General features: G+C 43.0%; 1 protein-coding gene across 1 annotated transcript; it reads left to right on the top strand.

Annotated features, from left to right (window-relative positions):
• Window positions 1–25,282, top strand: zbtb11 (zinc finger and BTB domain containing 11). The gene is made up of 10 exons (XM_060919837.1): window positions 1–505; window positions 4,003–4,226; window positions 4,481–4,712; window positions 4,844–5,838; window positions 8,060–8,356; window positions 11,806–12,202; window positions 12,447–12,564; window positions 12,686–12,844; window positions 23,545–23,720; window positions 24,400–25,282. The coding sequence occupies exons 1-10, from the start codon at window positions 199–201 to the stop codon at window positions 24,924–24,926; spliced, it is 3,432 nt and encodes a 1,143-aa protein (XP_060775820.1). The 5' UTR covers window positions 1–198; the 3' UTR covers window positions 24,927–25,282.

Genomic DNA, 25,282 nt, shown 5'->3' with positions numbered 1-25,282 from the left:
TGCAAGTCCGCCCCAACACGGTCACGAACAGCAGTTCCCACTTGAGAAATATTTAAAAACATCGCTTTCTAAATTTTATTTGGACATAGAAACAGGTTAAGAAAACTCTATTGTGAATTTTAAGAGGTGAGGCGCTCGCTGTTTGGGGTTTTTTGAGGGTTTCTTTATGTCGTGTGTGAGTGCTGTCAGTCGTGTGTTATGTCGAGCGAGGAGAGCTACTTGGCCATCCAGCGCTATTTAACGGACGAGCGCGAGCCCTACGCCCCCGGCACTCACGGCAACGTCAAAAGGAAAATCCGCAAGGCAGCCGCTTGCTACGTCGTGCGGGACGGAGTGCTGTACTACCAGCGGCGGCACCGGGCCCAGGAAGGCTTCACCGAGCTGGAAGTGGTGCTTCAGGCCAACCGGCGGAAGGAACTCATCGACGAGGCGCACATCTCCGGAGGGGAGCATCTCAATCAGCAGCTCACTTGGGAGAGCCTTTCACAGAAATATTGGTGGAGAGGTATATCCGCTAACACCAAGCCATCTCTCCGCTCTCATAGTTTTACTGTAATATAGCTGCTCTAATGGATGAAATAATGATTTTATATACACTTGGATGCTGCAGTGCACTTAATTCCAACTGGGGGCAATTTGGGACAGAGCCAGTGGAATTTATCCAATCAGGCGCTACTATTCATGCACTTCCGCTAAATTAGCCGGCGAGCTAATCAGCGAGCAGCATGTTCACAAATTTCAACTCAAAATTCACATAATTACACTTCACACGAAGCAAATGTAGCCAGTGATGTGTAATATAATCGATAAGTAAGAGAAACGACCAACACACAAAAAGAGGGCAAAAGTTTTGGCACCCAGAAATCTGAAATGACCATATATATATATATATATATATATATATATTTTTTTTTTTTTAATTTGTTTATTTGGCCATAAACGTACAATAAAAAAACGGTACAGGTGTGGCAGGGATGAGACAAAAAAGCGTAAAAACTTGTTTCCATTGTGGTCCCTTATCACAGACAAAAAATAGCTACACACAATTAAAAAATAACAAAATAAAAAAAATTTGACAATACTGTATAACTGAATATCATGGGGAAGCATAGCAAAAATGTGAAAACTAATACCATAACAAATAATACTGAACAATATTGATAATGTTAATAATAATAGAAAAACAAGAAAAGCAAGAGAAAAAAAACCCACATAATATAATAATAATAATAATAATAATAAATAAAATTAAAATAAATAAAATTAAAATAATAAAGAATGAAATTTAAAAAATATAGAAACTAAAAATACACATAATCTGCTTATATAAATTTTATATAAGTTTTATTTATATAAAACTTATATAAATAAGTTTGAGTTATGGGGACTACTTATTTCTTGTGATCTTTGTGTTTAGCTTCAACACAAAAAACTAAGGGTTGTTTTACAATCAGGGTACGCAAGCTAAAACTCACATTTAACACTTATTATCTTCAATATCAAAAGGTTTGACTAAATAAACTTGGCTGTGATAGCTCTATTTACCATGCAAAAAAAAAATTGGTGATAACGTTATTTTTGGTGAATGTCTGGCAATATGTGTCATATTTAGCAAAATTACTCGTGTCATTTAGAAAAAGTGCTTTTTTGACCACAGGTAGCTCCAAAAGGGATGCACTTACATCATTCTTTATACCATAAAACAAATATTTGGTCCCATATCATTGGAAACATAGTTAAGTTTTAATGTTGAATGCCAGTAAGTTTTCAGACTATTTTGATCAAATTAGTATGTAATTGTATCAAAAAAATGTCCTTTCCGAGACAGCAAATTTTTCAATATAAAATAACACGTATCTCATATCGTTATCTCTAGCCGCTTTATCCTGTTCTACAGGGTCGCAGGCAAGCTGGAGCCTATCCCAGCTGACCACGGGAGAAAGGCGGGGTACACCCTGGACAAGTCGCCAGGTCATCACAGGGCTGACACATAGACACAGACAACCATTCACACTCACATTCACACCTACGGTCAATTTAGAGTCACCAGTTAACCTAACCTGCATGTCTTTGGACTGTGGGGGAAACCGGAGCACCCGGAGGAAACCCACGCGGACACGGGGAGAACATGCAAACTCCGCACAGAAAGGCCCTCGCCAGCCACGGGGCTCGAACCCGGACCTTCTTGCTGTGAGGCGACAGCGCTAACCACTACACCACCGTGCCGCCAATAACATATCTAAAATGATTATTTTCATCCTAAAATGTGGTCAAGATATTGGGACATAAATATTAGAGACAACTAACACAAAGCTTAGAGCCTTATATTTAAAAGCACTATGGAAGTAGTGGATTCTGAATTGTCAAAAAAAATGTCCTCTCCGAGAATCACTTCATTTGTTTCTCCCAGCCCTGCTTAAAGCTACACTTAATCTTCTTTATCTTATAGCAGATTACACAAAACTACCATACACACGTCAAAAAATTACCTGAAATCTGTTCTTTAACTTGTCCTTCACTTAAAAACTGGTACAAGAACCAGTTTGAATCAATTTGAATTTTGGACCCCTGTGACACAAACTTTGTACCCTGATTGTAAAACAACCCCTAAACGAACAATAACTTCCCTTTGTCCCTTCTATTTTCCGGCTCTTCAAAATATATACATTTTAATCTCTTTTGACCCTTTTCTTTGATCATCCATCGCGGGCAAGCTGGAGCCTATCCCAGCTGACTATGGGTGAGAGGCGGGGTACACCCTGGACAAGTCGCCAGATCATCGCAGGGCTGACACATAGAAACAACCAACCATTCACACTCACATTCACACCTACGGTCAATTTAGAGCCACCGATTAACTTGCATGTCTTTGGATTGTGAGGGAGAACATGCAAACTCCACACAGAAAGGCCCCGTCGGCCACTGGGCTCGAGCCCAGAACCTTCTTGCTGTGAGGCGGCAGTGCTAACCACTACACCACTGTGCCGCCCCTCCTTTGATCATGCTTATCACGTTATCCATCCATTATCTGTAGCCGCTTATCCTGTATAGGGTCGTGGGCAAGCTGGAGCCTATCCCAGCTGACTACGGGCAAGAGGCGGGGTACACCCTGGACAAGTCGCCAGGTCATCACAGGGCTGACACATAGACACAGACAACCATTCACACTCACATTCACACCTACGGCCAATTTAGAGTCACCAGTTAACCTAACCTGCATGTCTTTGGACTGTGGGGGAAACCCATGTAGACACGGGGAGAACATGCAAACTCCACACAGAAAGGCCCCTGTCGGCCACTGGGCTCGAACCCAGAACCTTCTTGCTGTGAGGCGACAGTGCTAACCACTACACCAATGTGCCGCCCCTCCTTTGATCATGCTTATCATGTTATCATTAAATAAAATATGAGGTGTTTAATATCCTGCAGAAAGGTCCCGTTTAAGCTGACCAGCTCTCAGCTGCGAAAATGCACACTGAGCTGGTAGAACAGGTAAGTGCTGGTGGAAAGGAAAGAGTTTCTGAATTATCTTTGCTGCATCATAAACGAGCCTTTTTAAGAGAATAACATAACAGTAAGGCAGTTAGAAAATCATGAACCTTCCTCATCATCTTCCTCTTCTTTGTTCGGCTGTTCCAGTTAGGGGTCACCATGGTGGATAATGTCCCTCCTGTCCTCCGTATTTTTTTTTCTTTCTTCTGTAACAAACCTTCATTGTTCATATCTTCATCAGCTGGTAAGCTATGATCATTAATAGTTTACCAACTGATGAAGGTAGTCTGCCAGCTTGGCCCATGTTTTGGCAGCAAGTAGCTGATCAGAGCAAGCTGGATTTTTTTCAGCAGGGTATTGGAAGAACATAATGGGTATTATTGTCATATGTATTTCTTACACTGAAACCTGTGAAGATATCTTCCAGCCTCATGTTGTTTCTCCTGTGCAGATAAGCTGATGTTGATAAGAGACTGAAGTTTGGCATCTATTGTGATGTCCATGTTCTAGGAATCCTAAAGCAGGTAAAGGACTGTATCAGGGACTGTGGGTGCCAGCAGAAGCCAGAACGTGCGAAAGGCAATGCTGAGAATGGATCCGGCCCCCGTGGTCCAGGTAGACGAAAGGAGGAGGAGGATGAAGAAGACGAGGAAGAGGAAGATCTTGAGGAACTGCATGCCGCCTTTCAGATGAAGTCAAAGGGTGCCAGTGCTGACAAACACGAGCTGGTTTTTGTAAGTACATCATTTGTGTCGAGTTGAGATTAGTGGGAATGAAATAAAAGAATAAAACATGGTGGGTTGTGCTTTGACAGGAAAACAATGACAGGGTGGTGTGGTGATGTTTTGTTGTCAGTTATTTCCAGTACAAGTCTAATAGCTGATGGGGCTAAATGCAGTACATAAAAATGAACTTTCCCTGCCGTGTAGCCACACAGATGGACATGCACAATAGTGAAGATGTTGTTTGTTTGTTTTTTGTCCTGTAGGTGGACAGTAAGGGTGTTGTAAAGCAGTTCCTGCCTAAACATGGCCAGACCATGTTGGATAAGCTGAATCAGCAGCGTTTAAATAACCAGTTTTGTGACATTACCTTGCTCATTGAGTCTGAAGAGTATCGGGCACACAAAGCTGTCTTGGCGTCCTGTAGTGAATACTTCTATGAGCTCTTTGTTGAGAAGGGTGCTGTGGCCAGCCATGAAGCTGTTGTGGACCTCTCTGGTAACGGCATCTGATATAAACACTTACCTCACTTGAAAAAGTCATGTATTAAATAGAAGAGAATTGTGTTGGTGCAGGAATATAACTCGTATTGTTTGTATGTGCTTTTTTTGGGTGTCTACGCCTGTCAGGCTTTAGCAAGGCGAGCTTCCTGCCTTTGTTGGAGTTTGCCTATACTTCAGAGCTGACATTCAACTTTTGCGTTATGGCAGAGGTGGCCATGCTTGCACGGCATCTCCTCATGCCTGAGGTACTTCAGATTTGCGAGTCAGTGCACAAAAAAGTGGAGGAGCAGAAGCTAATGGTCTATCAGCAAGGAGATGTGCACACGGTGATAGCCAGGGAAACTCTGCCTGCTCAGCCAGTGGCTCCTTCTGACTCTGGAACCTATGTGGTGGCCATGGAGAGTGATGGCCAGGCAGTGGTGACACGCTCTGGAGAGTCTGAAGCTGAACACTCCATCACTGTTATCGCAGGTGAAGAAGGAACAGCCGAATCTCTGGCTTTGCTTGCTGGGGCAACAGTGGCTGGTGAGACTATGACCGTAGTGACGCACGGTGGGCAGGCTGACTTGCCTGAATCGATCTCTATTGTAGCCCATAATGGCCAGTCCGAAGCAGGTGAAACCATGACTGTGGTCACTCATTCTGGACAAGCAGGCTCAAGTGAATCCCTCGCTGTGGTTCAGGCGTGCTGGACAGTGGATGAGCCTCAGGTAGAGGAAACGCCGGGAGCAGGGAGCATGGAGTCTGGTGCCTACGTTATTAGCATAGAACCAGGCAAGATGGCTCCTCCTAAGAAGGTTCATCTAACTGCATCAGCACCAGCTCTTCAAGAGGAACCAGTGGTTCAGGCTTTAGAGTCTCTTCCCCAGCAAGTGGTGACTGCACAACAACCGCCACCCCAGAAAAGGCGGCCAGGGAGGCCCCCAAAGGTAAAGCAGGAACCAGTACTGACCGAGGTAGCAGAGGGTGGTGCAACAGGGAGAGAGGACGAGAAGAAGGAGGAACAAGAGAGTGTTGACCCTAATAAGAGGTTCCTGAGGAAGCGGTCAATGAGAGAAGGAGGATACGTTCGTCTGCATATGGGATTTGAGGAAAAGGAGGAGGTGTCAAACACTGATAAGGTATGAATGCAGGCTAAATCGATGGCAGTATATAAATATGAAGTTGGAAATGATGCAACTTGCATGAAGTACCTAAGTATAAATGGCTGTTCTTTTGGACGTGAACAAGTAATGTGTTGTAAATTAGAATATGCTATATTAAGATTGTTACTTTTCCACCATGTAGAAACTGTTTAGAGTAATATCGCTTATTATATACAGTCACTGCCCTCCAAAATGATTGGCACCCTTCATAAAAATGAGTGGTCCTTCCCTCTTTAAAGGGGAACTTGAGTCATTTTTAAACTTGCTTTATTTCTTAATTAAGTGTTATTCAATTATGTTTTCGGTTTTATTAACCTTATATCGTGACTCGTATTGGCATATTATATTACACTTATCAGCCTTTTCGGTTTTTAGCCATGTCAAATGTAGTTCGTTTGGTCCACGGCAGGCGTCACTTATCTGCCCAAGCTTCACGAGACTTGTGCGAGACTTCAAACGTGAAGTGTCAGCGCCGCCATTTTGAAAATTGTTTACACAGCGGCCAAATCACCATAGCATTCCAATTTAGATTAATTTCGAGATTTGCCAGCTTCATCAGTGATGGAGGTTATTCCATATGACTTCGACCAACGTGGAGTAGAGAAGAGTTGGAAAGACGACAGGATAAGGACGAGTCCGTCGCGCTGGTATTTACGTCATTACTGGCGCACAATTAAAACGTGCCAGATCAGGCGGCTGGTGGGTTTTCAAAATAATAAATACATGCATGTATTTTTGTGATAAATACATATTATACTGAGCGCATTTCCCACATAATCCTCACTAAGGTTTCGGACAGCACTACAAAATGGCGTCCCCGCTATATAGTGAGTATGGAGCGATTTCAGACACGGAAAACTTCCGGCTTGATTACGTCAGCATTCGAAAGAGGGCGCGCGTCTTTTGGCAGATGTCGGTCACTTTGATTTCCGCTGTACGTTTTACTTCCGTCCTATAATGTCTCGCACAGGTCTCAGCGAATCTCGTTTACGGCTATTGCTTTGACATATGGACTGATATGAGTGTTTGAAATATGCTATGTAGTATAACTTGCTATAGTAGTGACAAAATAGCTGTCAGAAATGCATTCCTACATTTTATAAAATGAGAGAATTTTGATGATAAATTTGCCTTCAGTTCCCCTTTAAAGTATTAACGTTTAAATAAAACTGTATGTGTTTGAGCTCAAAATACTACTTGCATGCCATATTTGTGTCTGTAATTTTTTTTTTTTCATGAAAGGTGCCGGTAATTCTTAAGGCCACTGTAGGTACACTCACAACATAAAACCTACACCTGTTGGCCAGTTTTAGTTACATCTACCATGTATGTATAGACCCCTTCGCATGTTTGTAAACAAACCGACCGTTGCCAGGATGCGACAATGGCGCTGCCCATAGACCGGCATTATGAGCTGTCAGATTATGCAAAACAATTGTCGTTACAAGATCGAGAATGCTACATAAATAAGTTAACTCTAACACGTGGACATCGCCTACCGGATCCGTATTTAATTAAAGAGTGGACGGACGATGTTAGTAAGTTCCCTGGTATACAATGGCCAGATATATACTCGTACCTTATTGACAAGACTTCAGTGTACACCCACGAAAAACTTCGTGCCTACAAGTCTTTACACGCATATGATTGTGTTATGATGGCACAAAATCTGGACTGCTTGAGTCAAGCGAGACCTCTCCTACAAACAAAATTGCATGCAAAGCTAAGTTAACATGCTAACAATATTCATTACATTGTGTAACTATGACCCAGCTAATCAGACAAACGTCACCAAAGTATTTTGCTACATCAATAAACGAAGACTAGAAAGAATAAAAAAGAAAGATTTAATAAATAGCCTGATCTTACCTGTGATGAAGTGGGCGCTGCAAACCCGCGCATTTTTGATGGTGCTTTCTTCAGGTGCTTTTTTGGGTCCAGGCTGCGCGCGCAATTTCCTCTTGCGTATGAATGACGTTTACTGCGAAGGGGTCTATTCATGGACGTAAACTGCTTCTGTTGGTAGCCCATCTTTTGCTAGGCACTGGTGGAAAGGAACAATCGTACGACCATTGCTGACCAGATATTATTTTGGAGAGTGGAATCAAATATATTTTTATAGATAAAATGCCCGGTAGGTGTAGGTCAACATATATACACGTGCAAAAAATGTAATATATTTTATTTTTGTTCTCAGACACCTCTGAGACTGGTAAAACGAGGCCGTGTGTCCCAGTCGCTAAAGAGACCATCAGCTGACTCTTCTGAGACTGAGCCTCAGTCTGCCTCTGATAGTTTGAAGGCACTGTCTGAGGGAACAGAGGTAGTGGGACCTGAAATGACGTCTGTAGAAGAAGGCGCAGCACGAGAGAAATCGGAGGGAGCAGTGGATGGAGAACACACGTGTAGCGAGTGCGGCATGGTGTTTCAGAGACGTTACACACTGATCATGCACATGCTGAAACATGACAAGTCACGCAGCGTTAAGTGCACTGTAAGTATATGCTCTGTTACGATGGGTTATTTTGTGCCTGGTTGAGTCTGTACATGATTGTTCATCATTTTTCTTGTTTAATGTGTTTGTGTCATATACCGTACCAGTCAAAAGTTTGAACACCCCTTCTAATTCAGTAACTTCTTTTTTCCTATTCATTAAGACCCTTTGCCTTAAAGTAATGATGGATGTCATTTCTCTTTACTTAGTTGAGTGATTCTTGACATAATATGGATTACTACAGTTTTGGAATAGAGCTGTTTACTGCGAGTTGGCCTAGTGGTTAGCGTGTCCGCCTCTCGATCAGGAGATCGTGAGTTCTACTCACAGTCAGGTCATACCATAGACCATCGTAAAAATGGTACCTACTGCCGTCTGGCAAGGCACGTTGCAATACAGATGCGAGTGGGGAGTCAAACTCTCATGGTTACCAGAGGACCAGCCCCCCACTAACCCGAGCTATGTAATGCCGCTTTTCCACTACAAACGCGGCTGAGCCGTGCCGTGCCGAGTCGAGCTGAGTCGAGCTGAGTGGGGCTGTTGGAGTTGCATTTCGACTACAACCGCGCTGAACCGTGCTGGCTGGAAGTGGGTGGACACATTGGGTGGAGTTAGCGAAAGTGGGTGGACGTCATGTGATGTCGTTAAGCAGCGCAAACAGTGACATCAGTGACAGTGGTGGAACAAGTCAGAGCCGGGCCGGGGGCGGGGCAAATGACCGGGCCCTTTATTAAAGCTTATCATAACATCATTTTAGGCTACAAAATGTCCGCAACTGCGGTGTTTACCAATTTCAACACTACCGGGTGCAACTATGTTATTTAGTACATCAAGTCCTTCAAACGAACATGTAACTCAGAAACAAAAAACATTAGGATACTGTACATGGCTCATAATAAAACATCAATAGCCTATACTGCGCACATTATTTGAAGGGCATACGAATGAGCGCTCAGAGTGGTGACAGGAAGAGTCAGAAATAAAAGGAGGGCGGTGCAAACCTCACTGAATGCACTGTGTTTACCAATTTCAACACTACGGGGTGCAACTGTTATTTTATACATTAAGTCCTTCAAACGAACATGTAACTCAGAAACAAAAAAACATTAGGCGACATACTGTACATGGCTCATAATAAAACATCAATAGCCTACTGCGCGCATTATTTGAAGGGCATACGACGAGCCTTGCGCTCCGCGAACTCGTCCACGATGCTCTGTATGTCACTGATTCAGTGAGCTTTTAAGCGGTAGTCTCACGACCCGGAGAGTAAACAATAAACATGGAGGACATGGAGTCGTTAGTGTTGCTGGTCTTGGTGCTGTGGCTTGTTGTCACCGACAACGCCAACAGATACTGGCAAGAGCGTATAGATGAGGCGAGGCGCATAAGGCTTCAGAAATTCTCGTAATTCATAATTATTATTCTTCCGGGTTTGCGGTGTTTACAGATCCCAGCGCGCTCGCGGGGCGTGTGTGGGCATGTGAGGACACGCCTCCTCACCAATCAGTGCACAGGGGAGTGTCTGCTCACGCCTCCAGCCTCAGTCGGCTCGCTTTGGCTCGCTTCAGCCCCACTCCAAAACGGTGCGAGTTTTAGGGGCTAAGCAGGGCTGAAGCGAGCGGAGTCGTGCTGGTTTTTGGTAGTCGAAACGCGAGCCGTGTCGGGCTGAAGCGAGCTGAAGTGAGCTGAAAAAGGGTAGTGGAAAAGGGCCATAATAGGCGAGAAGCCGAGGGCTACGGAAACGGAGATCGGCGCCACCCTATGCGCCACATGGCGTGGGAAGGACTTTGATTTGATTTTTTGACTGTTTATTATTTACTATTTGATCTCGGACGCGTTAAGGCAAGAAATTGCACTAATTAACTTTTGACGAGGCACACCTGTTAATTGAAAAGCATTCCAGGTGACTACCTCATGAAGCTGGTTAAGATAATGACAATAGTGTGTAAAGCGTCATCAAGGTAAACGGTGGCTACTTTGAAGAATCTAAAATATGCAATGTATTTTGTTTTCCACATAATTCCATATATGTTCCGCGTGTTTATTTCATACTTTTGATGTCTTCAGTATTGTTCTACAATGTAGAAAGTAGTCAAAATACAGAAACTGTAAACGAGTACTGTAGGCGTGTCCACATTTTTGATTGGTACTGTATGTATATTACAGAATTGATTGTGGTACACGTTGGTTTTTGAATAGGGTGTGTTGGATGGTTACATAAGATATATATGAGTGATTCCACACTTATGGGTACTGAAATGGGGACATATTTTTAAAAATTCACCTAAAACCATTTCTTTTTTTACCATCAGGTCACAAAACATGTAATCTTTAATGAATATGTTAAAAGATAACTTTAATTTTCTGAGATGTAATAAAAACATATTTATATGCCAAAGTCAGAACGTAACAGAAGTGTTGTGGACATATATTCTCAATTTTAACAATGTAGAATTACTTTTTGAAACATAGGAAGGTGATGTTTTAGCAAATATAATTAATAAACATGTGTAGGAGAATAAACATACACATTCTTTCAATAAGATTAACATGGTATAGAGCTAGATTGTAATTAATTTGTAACAGACGCGAGATGGACAATCGTAACAGAAGTAATGTAACAGACATCATTTTGGAACTCATAGGCTTGACTTTGGCATATAAATATGTTTTTATTACATCTCAGAAAATTTAAAGTTATTTTTTAACATATCATTCATTAAAGATTACATGTTTTGTGACCTGATGGTAAAAAAAGAAATGGTTTTAGGTGAATAAGTTCATGTCCCCATTTCAGTACCCATAAGCGTGGAATCACTCATATAATTTTTTTTTTCCTCCTTCCCTCTCCCCTAAGTTCAGTGGCGATATAAAGGGAGGTTTTCTGTGGGCGTTTAATTACGCTACCGCTAGGCTGATACAGTACGATCTCCCTTCAGTGCTCAGTCTAAAAGCACATTGCTGCTGATGATCAAAAACAAATATGGCTGAATAAACACATCCCCATGTTTATAGAGCACCTATTGAGTTCATATTAAAAGCCTGGACTCGTTTTTGGATTTTCACAAAGTCAACAGAGAACTTCATATGAGCATGGAGAGCATCCACGTTTCGCTCAGGTTCAGCCAAAGTTAAACTGCTGCAGAGCTTATTAACGTGCAAATTCAAGCCCATCATCTTTGATTGACTGCATATTTTATTGGCAAGGACTTGCATCTGTACAGGGTAGTAGGAAAATGCAGGGTTCTGCTCCATGATTCAGTGTTGAGGTACGAGTTAATATGGCAGAAATATTACCTCAATCTTATTACATAAAGACAATCGCAATGCTTATTGATCTGGCAAGCAAATATCATTGTAACATCAAATCGGGAAGTCACTGCTGTTCCATGACTTTTGTATGTGTGTAAATCCAATGGTATTAAAGAATGTTGATCTTGTTCCAGCTGTGTAATAAAGAGTTCCAGTATCCCGTCTCTCTCCGTGCCCACTTGGCTCGTCACAAGCATCAGAAGACCCAGAGATCATCTTTAGCTCGAGGAGCAGTTGATGAGGTCTCCGATAGGTTCGAGGGTCAGGCCAAAGGTCGCACCAAGCGCGAGTTTGTGTGCGACATTTGTGGCAAGACGCTGCCTAAGCTGTACTCTCTGCGCATCCACATGCTGAACCATACAGGTGTGCGGCCACACTCGTGCAGGGTCTGCGGGAAGAGCTTTGCCACCAAGCACAGCCTAAAGATGCACCGAGCTCTGCATGACGCCACCAGGCGCTTCCACTGCACCATGTGTGACAAGTCCTTCGTCAGCAAGAGGAGCCTGAACGAGCACATCAACGTTCATACAGGCAAGCCTAGTACACAATCGCACATTCTCAAAGCTGAATAGGAAAAAGTACACTTACTGTATACTGAGAACTGCATTTTAATATAGATTTCTGAATATACAACCACATTAGACCCATAATGAACGTTGTAGGGTGATTTGACCATGTTTGAAAACCAGTTAGTTTGTTTATAAATGTCAGTCATGTAATATGCTTGAATGATTTCAGTAACCTCACAAGTTATGTATTTATTTATTTTAAATAGGTGAATCAAAATATTTTTGCCAGACATGTGACGCATCATTTCCCCGGGCATCTGGATTGAGCAAACACATGAAAAAACATCAACCCAAACCAGAAACCCGTTCCTTCCAGTGTTCCCAGTGAGTTTCTGTTACTTACACACACGCTTCTCTATGTGCACATCTACAGATAAGCGTGATCTAAGCATTTTGATACACACGTACTTTTGCGTGGTGGTTTTATGTTGTCCCCACTCTACAGCTGTGATAAGAGCTTTTACGAGGCGAAGGACTTGCAGCAGCACATGAATAAGCACCTGGGTGTCAAACCCTTCCAGTGCCAGGTGTGTGGGAAAAGCTACAGCTGGAAAAAGGACTGGTATTCTCATGTTAAATCGCATACCGTTGCAGAGCCTTACAGGTAAGAGTAGAAATCATGCTATAATTGACACATGAAGTCAGCCACTGCAATTTTTACCTGACAATCTCACGTTACAGGATAGCTGAACACACTCGTCCGTTAAAGCAAGGCCAGTTATAATCTTGAAGCATGTGGCTCGTGAATTATTGATTAGTTTTAATTTTCACTACACTTCAGGGATTGGGACCATTATTTAAAGTAACGAAAGTGACACACTGCGCAACAGATTGTGCCTTGCTTTGATGCAAATGTTATGTTAGCATTTAATGTAGTTTAATAAATTATATATAAAATGATGCACCACTAGAAGCCTGCATGCCATGGACTTCTTTTGGCCCTTTTCCACTACCCTTTTTCAGCTCGCTTCAGCCCGACACGGCTCGCATTTCGACTACCTCAGAACAGCACGACTCAGCTCGCTTCAGCCCTACTCAGCCCCCAAAACTCACACGGTTTTGGAGTAGGGCTGAAGCGAGCCAAAGCGAGCCGAGTGGGGCTAGGGGCGTGAGGAGACACTCCCCTGTGCACTGATTGGTGAGGAGGAGTGTCCTCACATGCCCACACGCCCCGCGAGCACGCTGGGATCTGTAAACCCGGAAGAAGAAGAATTACGAATTACGAGAATTTCTGAAGTCTTATGCGCCTCGCCTCATCTATACGCTCTTGCCAGTATCTGTTGGCGTTGTCGGTGACAACAAGCCACAGCACCAAGACCAGCAACACTAACAACTCCATGTCTATTGTTTACTATCCGGGTCGTGAGACTACCGCTTAAAAGGTCACTGATGTCACTGTTTGCGCCGCCTAACGACATCACGTGACGTCCACCCACTTTCGCTAACTCCGCCCAATGTGTCCACCCACTTCCAGCCAGCACGGTTCAGCGTGGTTGTAGTCGAAATGCAACTCCAACAGCCCCGCTCAGCCCGACTCAGCACGGCTCAGCCCGACTCAGCCGCGTTGGTAGTGGAAAAGCGGCATTTGATGCTTTTAAAGGAGAACTGAAGTCATTTTTAAAGTGCATATCACGGGTAAATTCAGGAGCAAGATCAATGTAATTCTCCTATTTTATATTAAACTTTGGTCAAATATCTCACATTTTGTGCAATTTTTTTACCTTGCTCAATACCAGAAAAATTCAGTTGAAATCAAGCCATTTGAGGCGAATTGGTCCACCTCTGAAAAAACTTGCCATTTGGATTTCCCGGGAAACATTGATTTTCGTGACGTCATGTGCGGGACGCCTCCCTCTGAATCCTACGTCAGCGCTGGTTGGTTTGAGAAAACGACCTGGTGGTTTTCTGCAAATTTCTTCAACGTTATCACATTATTAAAATGGTTAACAGATGTATCGTAGGAGGGTGTAGCAACACCAATCTTGATGGGATTAGTACTCATCGTTTCCCACATTGCGCTCAGGTGACAATTCCATATTTCAATGCAAAATCGCTAGCTGCTAAATTTGGTCTACACAGGCTGTGCACTGAAACTGTGCAAGCTCTCACAGTCTACTGGCGCTTCCGCTGGTGACGTAACGACTCTGGCTCCAGATTCCCTTAAGATTTTCAAGACGCGTTTTGTTATTTTATTTTTTTCTGCTGTAGACAGATGGCCTTGTGCAAAATTACCCTTCTGGATGAAGGGGACATTCATATTAAGAGGGCACGCGTGTCTTTGGACTACCCGTGTCTGAAATCGCTCTCTACTCACTATATAGTGGCGGCACGGTGGCGTAGTGGTTAGCACTGTCGCCTCACAGCAGCTTCATATATTCTGTCACGTCATTCATGCACATACAACCCCAATTCCAAAAAAGTTGGGACAAAGTACAAATTGTAAATAAAAACAGAATGCAATGATGTGGAAGTTTCAAAATTCCATATTTTATTCAGAATAGAACATAGATGACATATCAAATGTTTAAACTGAGAAAATGTAATAATTTAAAGAGAAAAATGAGGTGATTTTAAATTTCATGACAACAACACATCTCAAAAAAGTTGGGACAAGGCCATGTTTCCCATTGTGAGACATCCCCTTTTCTCTTTACAACAGTCTGTAAACGTCTGGGGACTGAGGAGACAAGTTGCTCAAGTTTAGGGATAGGAATGTTAACCCATTCTTGTCTAATGTAGGATTCTAGTTGCTCAACTGTCTTAGGTCTTTTTTTGTTGTATCTTCCGTTTTATGATGCGCCAAATGTTTTCTATGGGTGAAAGATCTGGACTGCAGGCTGGCCAGTTCAGTACCCGGACCCTTCTTCTACGCAGCCATGATGCTGTAATTGATGCAGTATGTGGTTTGGCATTGTCATGCTGGAAAATGCAAGGTCTTCCCTGAAAGAGACGTCTTATGGATGGGAGCATATGTTGCTCTAGAACCTGGATATACCTTTCAGCATTGATGGTGTCTTTCCAGATGTGTAAGCTGCCCATGCCACACGCACTAATGCAACCCCATACCATCAGAGATGCAGGCTTCTGAACTGAGCGCTGATAACAACTTGGGTCGTCCTTCTCCTCTTTAGTCCGAATGACACGGCGTCCCTGATTTCCATAAAGAACTTCACATTTTGATTCGTCTGACCACAGAACAGTTTTCCACTTTGCCACAGTCCATTTTAAATGAGCCTTGGCCCAGAGAAGACGTCTGCGCTTCTGGATCGTGTTTAGATACGGCTTCTTCTTTGAACTATAGAGTTTTAGCTGGCAACGGCGGATGGCACGATGAATTGTGTTCACAGATGATGTTCTCTGGAAATATTCCTGAGCCCATTTTGTGATTTCCAATACAGAGGCATGCCTGTATGTGATGCAGTGCCGTCTAAGGGCCCGAAGATCACAGGCACCCAGTATGGTTTCCCGGCCTTGACCCTTACGCACAGAGATTCTTCCAGATTCTCTGAATCTTTTGATGATGATATGCACTGTAGATGATAATCTGTTCAAACTCTTTGCAATTTTACACTGTCGAACTCCTTTCTGATATTGCTCCACTATTTGTTGGCGCAGAATTAGGGGGATTGGTGATCCTCTTCCCATCTTTACTTCTGAGAGCCGCTGCCACTCCAAGATGCTCTTTTTATACCCAGTCATGTTAATGACCTATTGCCAATTGACCTAATGAGTTGCAGTTTGGTCCTCCAGCTGTTCCTTTTTTGTACCTTTAACTTTTCCAGCCTCTTAGTGCCCCTGTCCCAACTTTTTTGAGATGTGTTGCTGTCATGAAATTTCAAATGAGCCAATATTTGGCATGAAATTTCAAAATGTCTCACTTTCGACATTTGATATGTTGTCTATGTTCTATTGTGAATACAATATCAGTTTTTGAGATTTGTAAATTATTGCATTCCGTTTTTATTTACAATTTGTACTTTGTCCCAACTTTTTTGGAATCAGGGTTGTACAGTGGGGTCCAAAAGTCTGAGACCAGATTGAAAAGCTGGGATTTTTTTGCATTTAAATCTGGAAATAAACAGAAGGTTTTAGAATCTTGAAATATTTAAAACAAAAAGTAAATGTTCAACCTATTACATATTCAATATTATGCCCTATTTCTAGGTCCTTATTTAAATGTAAGAAAATTTGTGATTTCACCATGTTAACTGCTTTGATACAAAAGATTTTCCTTATGCTTAATCTCTTTTATTGAAGCATGTGTTCAGATGACACACTGATGAATTTAATCTAAAATGGATCAAAAGGTTTTGCACAAACTTGTGGAGTCCATGTCAGTTCAAAGTGCACGCTGTCATTAAACAGGGTGTCCGCGGAGTCTAAAAAAGTCTAAAATTACACATTTTCAATTTTAGGCCTAAAAAAGTCTAAAATACAGAGATATTTTGCACTGTTGGTCTAAAATCTCATTTGGGTAATTTAAGACCTCGGTAAATCTTCCCGGAAGTTCCTTTCAGCACCTAGATATCACCCGGGATTGGTTAGCATCTCGGTGCTGAAAGGAACTTCTGGGAAGATTTTCTAGTTTCGGTTGTGTTGCCAGATTCGGCGGTTTTAAGTGCGTTTTAGCGGGTTTTGAACATATTTTGGGCTGGAAAATGTCAGCAGTATCTGGCAACACTGCGAAGATTTTCTAGTTTCGGTTTACAGCGCTGACTCAGTTCGTGCAATCGCTGGTGCTGCATAGGCTACCTTGTAAGCTCTGTCAATTTCAGCGACAAATTAAAAATGGAAGCGGACGAATTGGTTCCTAAAAGAACTAGTAAGGGGTCAGTCATCTGGCATTTTTTTGGATATCGCGAGGAGGACGTGGAACAGCAAATGCCAGTTTGTAAAGTGTGCAAAAAAAACCTGTCATCACGAAAGGCAGCAGCACGACAAATATGTTCCATCACCTAAAACTCACCCGGTACAGTATGAAGAGTCTCTTAAACTCCCAACTACTTTCCCACGAGCTAAAACCCCCCCACGAGCGAAACAAATGACCATAGCGGCCTCGTTCTCCAAAGCCACCCCATATGAGTAAACGAGTCAGAGATGGAGAGCTATAACGGATGCAATCACTAACGTCATTGCCGAAGACGTGATCACAATTAGTATAGTGGAAAAACCAGGCTTCCAAAAATTACTAAACACACTCGATCCCAAATATGAGTTGCCTGGTCGCAGACATTTTACAGAGAAGGCAATACCGGAATTATACACATCTGAGAGGCAGAGCCAGAAAACATTCAGATCAAAAGTGTGCAAAGAGAAAAATGATGTTTTGCAGATCTCCCTCTTCTCTCCCTCAATCTCTCTATTGTGAATGTTCCAGTGGTTCTCAGTAGTCAGGTTAACAGCTTGGAGATCTATTTTTTTTTTAAATAATTTAATGAAAGAGCACTTTTCTTATTTAGGCTAAATGTCTTTCTCAGTGTTGAGCTTGCACTTTATTGATTTGAGCTCTGAGCAGCTCTGTATTGTATTGCCCCTTTGTTGCAATTTTCAAGATTGTTTTTGCAGTTTGTGCCACATCTTTGTTGAATAAAAATAGTCTTATTTCAATTCAATTGTGATTAATCACCAACATGACAACTTAAAATGTGTTGTTGAAAACCACCTGTAAAGTTAACCAAGAATGTTATTTAATCTGCAGGGATTGTAGTGAAAACAGTAAAGAGTAAAAGTTAGATTTCATGGGGTCCTTTAGAGGAGATTTAAATATATCAAGATATATATCGTATATCGTGAAATGGAGAAAATGTATCGGGATATTCATTTTTTCCCATATCGCACAGCCCTATTGTCACGGTTTGTAGCAAAATGGGCAAATGCAAGTTTAACGACTGCTGGCTTGAACGCAATGATTCCGTAGACTGGTTAAAACGTGTACCAAACAATCCGTTTGAGGCGTACTGCACATTGTGCAAAAGAACACTCAAACTCAGCACCCTGGGTGTAAAGGCACCGGAATCGCACGCGAAAGCGGAGAAGCACCAGGCTGCCCATAAAAGTCTGCAACAATCGCATGCCATCACTCAATTTTGTTCACCGTTGTCAGGTCCAAGCACATCTCGAGACGGTGTATCAGCTAACTCCATGCAAACTGTAACACTACAACACACAAACCGTACGGCAGACCTGGGCATTTTACGGCCCGCGGGCCGCATCCGGCCCGCGGGTTCATTCTGACCGGCCCGCGTAAGGTTAATGAGAAATGACAAAATAAACGTATTTTCTAATTTTACCTCATGCATGGACTGAATGTGCAGTGCTTTTATTTTGAAGTTGTGTTCAACAAAAACACAATGTGCGCGACATGAACATGACATGAAATCCCACGAAACCTAATCGCGCGATAACTACTTCCGTAATTTGTCCAGACCAACCACAAACCTGTACGTCATCCTTCAAACGGTCCAGCCAATCACATCATGTGACGTCACCAGCAGGCGCCGGAGCCGATCTCCGGCGAAAAGCACCAAATGAGGTGATTAGACTACAAATGTGGGCATCATTATTATAATATGATGTATCTTGCTTGATATTTGGAGTAGAAAGACAATATTGTGATGTCTTTATTGTGTTTCGGGGTGAATGTGACTGAAAAAAAATGGTACAAACGTTCACATTTTGTTAACCATTGTTTTGGGAAATTTGATTGAATAAATGACTTTTTTTTTGTACGGCAACCTCGTTTTTTCCATACTCTTACCAGTCTTAGCAGTTTGTAAGAACAATGTTATTTATTGCTTTATATAAAGCAATACAATTAATATTATGCAGAATTTAGTTCAGCCTTTTGGTCCGACCCGCCACAAAATTTTCTGTTTCTCATGTGGCCCCATGGAAAAAATAATTGCCCACCCCTGCCGTACGGAATTGAATGCCTCATCCTCAAGTGATTTGCGGGATGTCTTTGGCTCCACTGCAACTTAGTTCCTCATTAATGCAAGAGCGCACCCTAGGGATGTAATGAGTTCATTGGTGAATGATAATAAATTTTGTTATTTCGAAAGTAATTCAGGCTCTCCCAATTTTCTTTTTTTTTTTTTTGTGCGGTATAAGTCTTAAATTTAACCTGCTATGGTCTTAAAAAGGTCTTAAGTCTTAAATTGAACTTGTTCAAGCCTGCAGACACCCTGTTAAAGCAGGGGTTCTCAACCTTTTCAGTTTATGACCCACCTAATCACTTGTAATAAGTCGGGGCCAGACTCCAAAAGTGGAGTCTGGTCCATTAACACAAGAACTTATTGCCATGTTTTTGTGTTCAGCAAATAAGCAAGTTATTAGAACTCAAAAGAAGTAGATATAGAAGCCACTCAATGGGATTAGAGCCTTACACGCCAGTAAAGAAGGATTTTTCCTACGAGTTGGAAAATTATCCATCCGTTGAATTCCTTGACATCTCAAACTACCTGGTGCTGCAGACATCGTTCTACACGGACAAACGGATGAAAACCTGGAAGAGCATGGAGGAGTACAACTTTTTAGATGTGGCTGGGTTAACACTATAAGATATAAATCCTGTATCATTTATGCCTGGGTAAGTTGGAACTTCTGGGCTTTTTGTACATTTCTTCATGACGTTTGCTAGGACGTTACAAGTTTTAGTATCGGGTGTAAACAAACCCCACCCACTCGATTCTCAATCGTCCATGCTCTGTTCTCTTCCAGGTAAATCGTTCACAAAGATCCACAGAAACGCTTTTAAAGACCTGGGTATTTATAGGTATTATATACATGTTAGTTTACAATATGGTGACCACAATCAACAACAGTAAACAAAAACACATGGACTTAAGTGTCTTCTGAACATGGAAACGTTACAAAATAGCTGAAAATGGTGAGAAAAGTAATTTGCGAATCCAAAAAAAATAAATCTGAGGAATTTACAAACCTTTCACGATGTGATCACTGCAAACTCGAGCGCTCTCCAACTCCGCTTCCTTCCATCACAGCGAAAGGTTCAAGAGCCATCTTTCTCATCATCTTTTGGTAAAATCCTTTGCTATTTCACTCTATCACTTCACAAGAAACCCTTTTATCAGTTTCAAGGTTAGTTCAATTCGAGCAGTCCAAAACTCAAGCGTAAGGCTTTTTAACGACTAGCAAGGAGCCCCAGTGATAGTAACACTTTGTAAACGGTGAGCTTAGCTGACTACCACTTCATGTCTTGCATATCGAATGAGGCGGCTGTGACATTGGATGCAACCCAGCAATTGCTGGGTTTCACATGACGTCACATCCGCCTCATTAGTTATTCAAAACTTTAGCTGGTGGTCTACCAAAGCTCAGTTAACAAAGCGTTTGTATGGAGAAGGTGCATTGCTCGCATAAAGAGTGCCTTACGCTTGCGTTGTTTTTTTAGGTTGTTCGAACTGATCAAACCATAAAACTGATAAATTTCTTCAGGGTTCCCTGTGAACTAATAAAGGGTGAACGAACACAAGATTTCACAAAGACGTCGAGAAAGGTGGCTTTTGAACCTCTCGCTGAACTCGAAGGGAGCCGAGTCGAAGCATACTGGAGTTTGCAGTGATCGCTTGGTGAAAGGTTTGTATCTCCCTCCCAGCTCTGTCCTTAGTGTTTTCCAAGTACTTTTCTTGCTATGTGTCGTTATTTTACGGTACTTTTTTTAGTCACGAAGCGCTAAAGTCCCCAGCTGTTTCTTTTGCCGCTTTTCCACTACAAACGCGGCTGAGTCGGGCTGAGTCGAGCTGAGTGGGGCTGTTGGAGTTGCATTTCTACTACAACCGCACTGAACCGTGCTGGCTGGAAGTGGGTGGACACATTGGGTGGAGTTAGCGAAAGTGGGTGGACGTCAGGTGATGTCGTTAAGCAGCGCAAACAGTGACATCAGTGAGCTTTTAAGCGGTAGTCTCACGACCCGAATAGTAAACAATAAACATGGAGGACATGGAGTCGTTAGTGTTGCTGGTCTTGGTGCTGTGGCTTGTTGTCACCGACAACGCGGACAGATACTGGCAAGAGCGTATAGATGAGGCGAGACGCATAAGGCTTCAGAAATTCTCGTAATTCGTAATTATTCTCCTTCCGGGTTTGCGGTGTTTACAGATCCCAGCGCGCTCGCGGGGCGTGTGTGGGCATGTGAGGACACTCCTCCTCACCAATCAGTGCACAGGGGAGTGTCTGCTCACGCCCCCAGCCTCACTCGGCACGGTTTGGCTCGCTTCAGCCCCACTCCAAAACGGTGCGAGTTTTAGGGGCTAAGCAGGGCTGAAACGAGCTGAGTCGTGCTGGTTTTTGGTAGTCGAAACGCGAGCCGTGTCGGGCTGAAGTGAGCTGAAGTGAGCTGAAAAAGGGTAGTGGAAAAGGGCCATTATGCCGCTTTTCCACTACAAACGCGGCTGAGCCGTGCCGTGCTGAGTCGAGCTGAGTGAGGCTGTTGGAGTTGCATTTCAACTACAACCGCGCTGAACCGTGCTGGCTGGAAGTGGGTGGACACATTGGGTGGAGTTAGCGAAAGTGGGTGGACGTCAGGTGATGTCGTTAAGCAGCGCAAACAGTGGCATCAGTGAGCTTTTAAGCGGTAGTCTCACGACCCGAATAGTAAACAATAAACATGAAGTCGTTAGTGTTGCTGGTCTTGGTGCTGTGGCTTGTTGTCACCGACAACGCCAACAGATACTGGCAAGAGCGTATAGATGAGGCGAGGCGCATAAGGCTTCAGAAATTCTCGTAATTCGTAATTATTCTCCTTCCGGGTTTGCAGTGTTTACAGATCCCAGCGTGCTCGCGGGGCGTGTGTGGGCATGTGAGGACACTCCTCCTCACCAATCAGTGCACAGGGGAGTGTCTGCTCACGCCCCCAGCCTCACTCGGCTCGCTTTGGCTCGCTTCAGCCCCACTCCAAAACCGTGCGAGTTTTAGGGGCTAAGCAGGGCTGAAGCGAGCTGAGTCGTGCTGGTTTTTGGTAGTCGAAACGCGAGCCGTGTCGGGCTGAAGTGAGCTGAAAAAGGGTAGTGGAAAAGGGCCATTAGTTTACTCCTCACAAAGTTCATATGCATGAAGGTCGCGACAAAATTCTTCCCCGGCTGTACAGTTACAATGCGCCGTGATCACTTCTCCGTCTTGTTTAACTAAGATCCAGGTCTTTAAAGGGGTTTCTGATGATCTTTGTGAATGATTTACCTGAGAGGTAAGAGCCAACACAAGTGAGAATCAAGCGAACTGTTTGTTTCCACTTCAACTTGCAGTGCTTCGTTGTAAAGATGCGAATGAAAACCTTTAAAAAAAATTCTTACACGGGCAAAAACAATACAGGATTCATTCGGCAGCGACTTGATAGCGAGGTCCTTTACCCAGCCACATACAAAAAAGTTGTAAGCCTCCATACCCTTCCACACTTTCATCTGTTTTGCGGTGTAGAAGGACGTCTGCAACACCAGATAGTTTGAGATGTCGGGGAACTCGACTGAAGGGTAGTTTTCGAGATCGTACGATAAATCCTTCTTTCCCAGACTGTAGGGGTCGATTCCACTGCACATAGCAAGCTCCTGAATAGATCTAAAGCGAGCAGTGGCTTCTAGATAACGAGCGTACTCTGATAAGTTATCGCTAGTCGTTTGCACTACGGCAGCCGTTTAGACCACCAATTTCACTTCCGCTAAAACTGCTAAGAAAAGTCACGTGACTGAAACCCAGCTATTGTACCCTACTAAAAATTAGCTTCAACTTGGAAAAAAAAATTGCAGCCCACTAGATGGCGCTTTGCAGCCCACTAATGGGCTGAGGCCCAGTGGTTGAGAAACACTGATTAAAGCAGAAAAAGTGGGGGGCATGCCAAATAACTAAAACTCTGAAATTCATGGAAGTATTTCGGAGATTCTGCTTTTCACTGAAGCTGATGTCAATAATATTTTTTAAAATGTTGTATTAAATTAGAAAAGAATGCAAAATACAAGCATTTTCACGAGTGATCTCAGACTTTTGGACCCCACTGTACATGCGTAAGCAGGTTCACTGACCCACAGTGTATGACGCATCCCCCATCACAGTTCTGGAGTGTGTTGGGGAGATGGAGTATGCATACTCTTACTCTTATAATGAACATGTATAAGTTCAGCCAAGTTTAAAATGTGTGGGGGGAAATTTTTTTTTTTGAGGTTTCAAAGTTGGTATACAGGAGGGGAAACGCTTCACTAACCACAGACTCCATGGTTAATCTCAACCCTAATCTGAGATCTTTAGTATCTTGATTCCTATATTGGCTCTCAATCAATCTTTGTTCTTGATTAGGTGTAATATCTGTGGGAAGGAGTTCTTTGAGAAGGCTCTGTTCAGACGGCATGTGAAGAAGGCCACCCATGGAAAGAAGGGTAGAGTGAAGCAGAACCTGGAAAGGGAGTGTGAACACTGCGGCAGGAAGTTCACTCAGCTCCGAGAGTACCGCCGCCACATGAACAACCATCAAGGTGAACTCATGCAGACACATGCAAAACAGTAGCTTACTTGATGTGCCACTTAAGCAAAAAAAAAAAAAGACAATGAAGATGTACAGAAGCACCTGCACATTCACTGCAATGAAGTGATTTGTTGAATGATTTTATGAATATGCATAATAGAAATGCTCCAACTCTGCATATGCCCTCCCCCTGGTGTTTCGTGGCCTGTACTTGAATGTTCATTATGCAAAAAGTGCAGCAGAAACAGGGACAGTTTTTGCACTTTAGTCTTGAACACAGTCTCTTCAAAGGATTCAATAATTAAAAAAGATTGATAACGTGGAGATCCAATTTGTTCTCTTTGAGAAAATGTATGTTGGGGGGGGGGTCCCAGTTAAATTTTCTGACAAGATGGCATATCAGTCTTGTCACACAGGAACTTTTAAATAATGGATGTTTATGTTAATTACGAGGATTTCTGTGTAGATATTTCACAATTATTTTTTGAGACCGCGGCATTAAATTAACTTTCCTTTCATCTCCCGTTTGAAGTTTACAGCTGATTCACAATTTTTATTTATTTTTTATTTTTTAAATTTGATAACAGTTCCAAACTAACTTGTTCACCAAGGCCTTGGATTTTAAAACATTGTGTGGCATTATAATAATGTAATGCTCCCTTGTTCAATCCTCTCCTCTCTCTATATAGGTGTAAAACCGTTCGAGTGTCTGACATGTGGTGTAGCATGGGCCGATGCCCGCTCACTGAAGCGCCATGTGCGCACACACACAGGCGAGCGCCCCTACGTGTGTCCACTCTGCCAGGAGGCCCACATCGACGCCCGCACATTGAGAAAACACATCTCCAAATACCATGGCGATCAGTTGCCAGGTAAGATCATGCTGGAGAAAGACACGCTACAGTTTCATAATCAAGGCACTCAGGTGGAGCACGCTGTCAGCATTCTGAGCCCCGAGCTGCCCCCTGAGCTGTGCCCAGCGGAAGCACCCTCCACCACCGAGGAGATTGAAACTGTGCTCATCACAGAAGAGACGGTGGAGGCCATGCAGGCCATGAACGAGGGCACAGTCACCACGCTCTCAGACCAGAGCATCATGCAAGTGGTGAACTATGTCCTGGCACATCAGGCTGGTGCAAAGGCGGAGGAGGAGGAGGCCTCGGAAATCATCCAGACCATGGAGGTGGAAGTGGCTCATGTAGCAGAGGTGGAGTGAAAGACACACAGGCTGAAAAGGAAAGCAATTACAGTCGAGTTGTGTCTAAATCGTGATTCAAATAATAAAAAAGGAAACGTGTCCCTGGCACAGATAGGGTCAATAAAGTGACACCTTTATTTTTGTTGTATAGTATAACTTGAACTTTTTGAAGGTCTTCCTCAGTTGGTGTGCATGTGTGTGTGCTTTACCCAGCAGTGTGTATGTGGGAGCATGTCTAAATGACTTGTATATTGTACATATTGTGAAAATAAAATGCAGTCTCGATGAAATGCTACTAATGTAAAATAAAGTGCGTTACATAGTTTATACCACACAACCAAATAGTGTTTTTCCCTTTGGTGTAATCCTGTTAA

Source organism: Neoarius graeffei, chromosome 4 (genome assembly GCF_027579695.1).
Source record: "Neoarius graeffei isolate fNeoGra1 chromosome 4, fNeoGra1.pri, whole genome shotgun sequence".
Taxonomy (NCBI): domain Eukaryota; kingdom Metazoa; phylum Chordata; class Actinopteri; order Siluriformes; family Ariidae; genus Neoarius; species Neoarius graeffei.
Note: the sequence above shows the minus strand (reverse complement) of the source record. Positions and strands in the feature narration are given on the sequence as shown.